The sequence below is a fragment of the Guillardia theta genome, assembly GCF_000315625.1.
Source record: "Guillardia theta CCMP2712 unplaced genomic scaffold GUITHscaffold_143, whole genome shotgun sequence".
Classification (NCBI taxonomy): Eukaryota; class Cryptophyceae; order Pyrenomonadales; family Geminigeraceae; genus Guillardia; species Guillardia theta.
In genome coordinates this window covers 74,724-76,932 of record NW_005434531.1, presented here as the reverse complement: position 1 = coordinate 76,932, position 2,209 = coordinate 74,724, and the positions used below count along the sequence as shown (strand labels likewise).

Genomic DNA, 2,209 nt, shown 5'->3' with positions numbered 1-2,209 from the left:
ACGAGGAAGAAGCAGAGGTGACACCGCCATCACACCACCACAGTCGTAGCACACTACGAGCGATCCTGCCTCGTCGCATTACCATTACTAACACCATCAGCATCAACAGAGAAGAAGAAGAAGAAGAAGTACGAGGAGGAGGAGGAGGAGGAGGAGGAGGAGGAGGTGCGGGACCTCGGAGAGCTCGTGGCGGAGGAGGTTCATCCTCTCTTGTGTGGTTTTCAATCCTTCGACCTCGTCAAGCTTCTTCTCCAGTTTCCGTGTCGTGTTGTAAACATCTTGGAAGGCAACAGCGTATCCTGTAGTTGGACTTCAGCTGGACTCCATCGTCTGCCCTCCCTCCCTCCACCTCCTTTCCTCCTCCTCATGCTCCTTCTTCACCCCCTCACAGCACTTCCTTATCCTCACCTTTTGGGATGCTGTCCATCCTATCCGCAATGTTCTCCAGACGCGGTACGTAAGTGTCTGGACCCTGAGACAGGGTCAATGTAACGCCAACCTCACATCTCTACCTCACATCAGGCAGTTCGAACTTGAAACCAGCCCAGTTCCCCAGGATCGCAACCGTCTCAGGAGGAGGACGCGGCTTCTCCAGCGCATCCATCCGCTGTTTCAACCATCAACCATCGAACTCCTCCTCCTCCTCCTCCTCCTCCTCCTCCTCCTCCTTCTCCATCCCCCGCTTCCCCCCCCCTCCCAATGGGATTTCCCTCTCCTCACCTTCTCCAGCGCGTCTGCTTCCTTGCGGAGATGCCGCGAGTCCTTGTAGTCTTTGATCCTCCTCTGCGTCTTCTCGATCTCCTTCTCGAGCTTGCAGATCTCGTCGCAGACAGGAGGAGCCATTTCTCGCATCCGCTTCTCAGCCTCGTCCAGGCGGTTCTGTAGATCCATGAGCAGCAGCAGCAGCAGTAGCAGCAGGTTGAAGGAGCAGATGGAGGATAGGACGACAGAAGAACAGGAGGAAAGAAACGTTGGGAGGGAGGGAGGAGGGAGGAGGGAGGAGGGAGGAGGGAGGAGGGAGGAGGGAGGAGGGAGGAGGGAGGAGGGAGGAGGGAGAACCAAGGGGGCAGCATTAAGATAAACACACTGGGGGGAAGTAGGGAGAGGTCGAGAAGCGGGAGGCAGACAGAAGAAGTGCGCAGGAGAAGGACTGTACCTCAAGAGAAGGGGCCTTAGTAACGACTCCCTTGAACACTTTGCCCGCCACCATCCCCGTCACTGTCGTACCAGGAGCGACGTACTGATCAGTCAGCAGCTTCACTGACACAACTCCCTCGTCCGGCTCCCCCAGCACCTGCCCACAAGAATCAGCCTCGTCAGCCCTTATCCTTTAAGCAACTTACGTCTGATTGAATCTTTCCTTGCACTGTGATCATCTGCAACGATCGGACCTGTGCACAACCGTCAGCCTCCTGCCTCCTGCCCATGGGCAACGAGTTCTCCACCAACCTTGCCGGTGAAATCCTTGACATTGATAGGAGTAGTACCGCCCGATGCCAGCATCGCCGTCTTCCCCTTCATCGTCGACCCAACTCGCAAGCCAGTCACATCCTTGAGAGGAACATTGAGGTGCACAACGTGCTGGCCCTCTTCAGGCACGTCAGCAAGCGACATCTCCACCGCCTGCCCCCTCGCCCTGTGCCTGTCCGCCGCTGAGACGTCGAACAAGTCAACAGACCCCCCGAGCAGTGACGTCTGCAGGTATGGCGCATGCAGGATCATGCCCACGACGATCATACCACACAGTCCCAACGCCATCACCGCCATGATGAGCCTGCTCGACGAGCTCTTCCTCCATGGCGCTCCCGACGCTTCCGGTTCGAAGACGCCGTACGTGGACTCTTCCTGCTCCGCCCTGCTGCTCCCATGGTGCGCTACCATGGCTATGAACGAGCCCCTAGAGAGCCTCTCACAGTGCTTGCTGGCCAAGAGACGAGGAACTTGACCTGCCAAAGACCATTATCCACAAACCAAGTCACCATAAACACTAGAGGAGAGCGCTCAGATCATATAGCAGCGACGTAATGAACTTCTCTCAATCTCACAGCATATGCTTCACACTAATCGAGACGTTGGTATCATACCTTCTGCCACCCTTGACTTTCTCAACTTGGTCCTCGTCCTTAACTTGACAAGATGATTTCCTAGCACTAGTTCCATTCCACCCTCCATTCCATCCACTCTTCTGAATCTCCTAGACTTGAACCAC

The 2,209-nt window shown here is 55.9% G+C and overlaps 1 protein-coding gene across 1 annotated transcript; it reads right to left on the bottom strand.

Annotated features, from left to right (window-relative positions):
• Nucleotides 1-385: 385 nt before the first annotated feature.
• On the bottom strand, nt 386-2,172 carry GUITHDRAFT_147151 (hypothetical protein; the record flags this gene model as incomplete). Its single annotated transcript, XM_005821464.1, has 7 exons — nt 386-472; nt 518-607; nt 721-879; nt 1,157-1,294; nt 1,344-1,391; nt 1,450-1,946; nt 2,085-2,172. The coding sequence occupies 7 exons, from the start codon at nt 2,170-2,172 to the stop codon at nt 386-388; spliced, it is 1,107 nt and encodes a 368-aa protein (XP_005821521.1).
• Between the last annotated feature and the right edge of the window lie 37 nt (nt 2,173-2,209).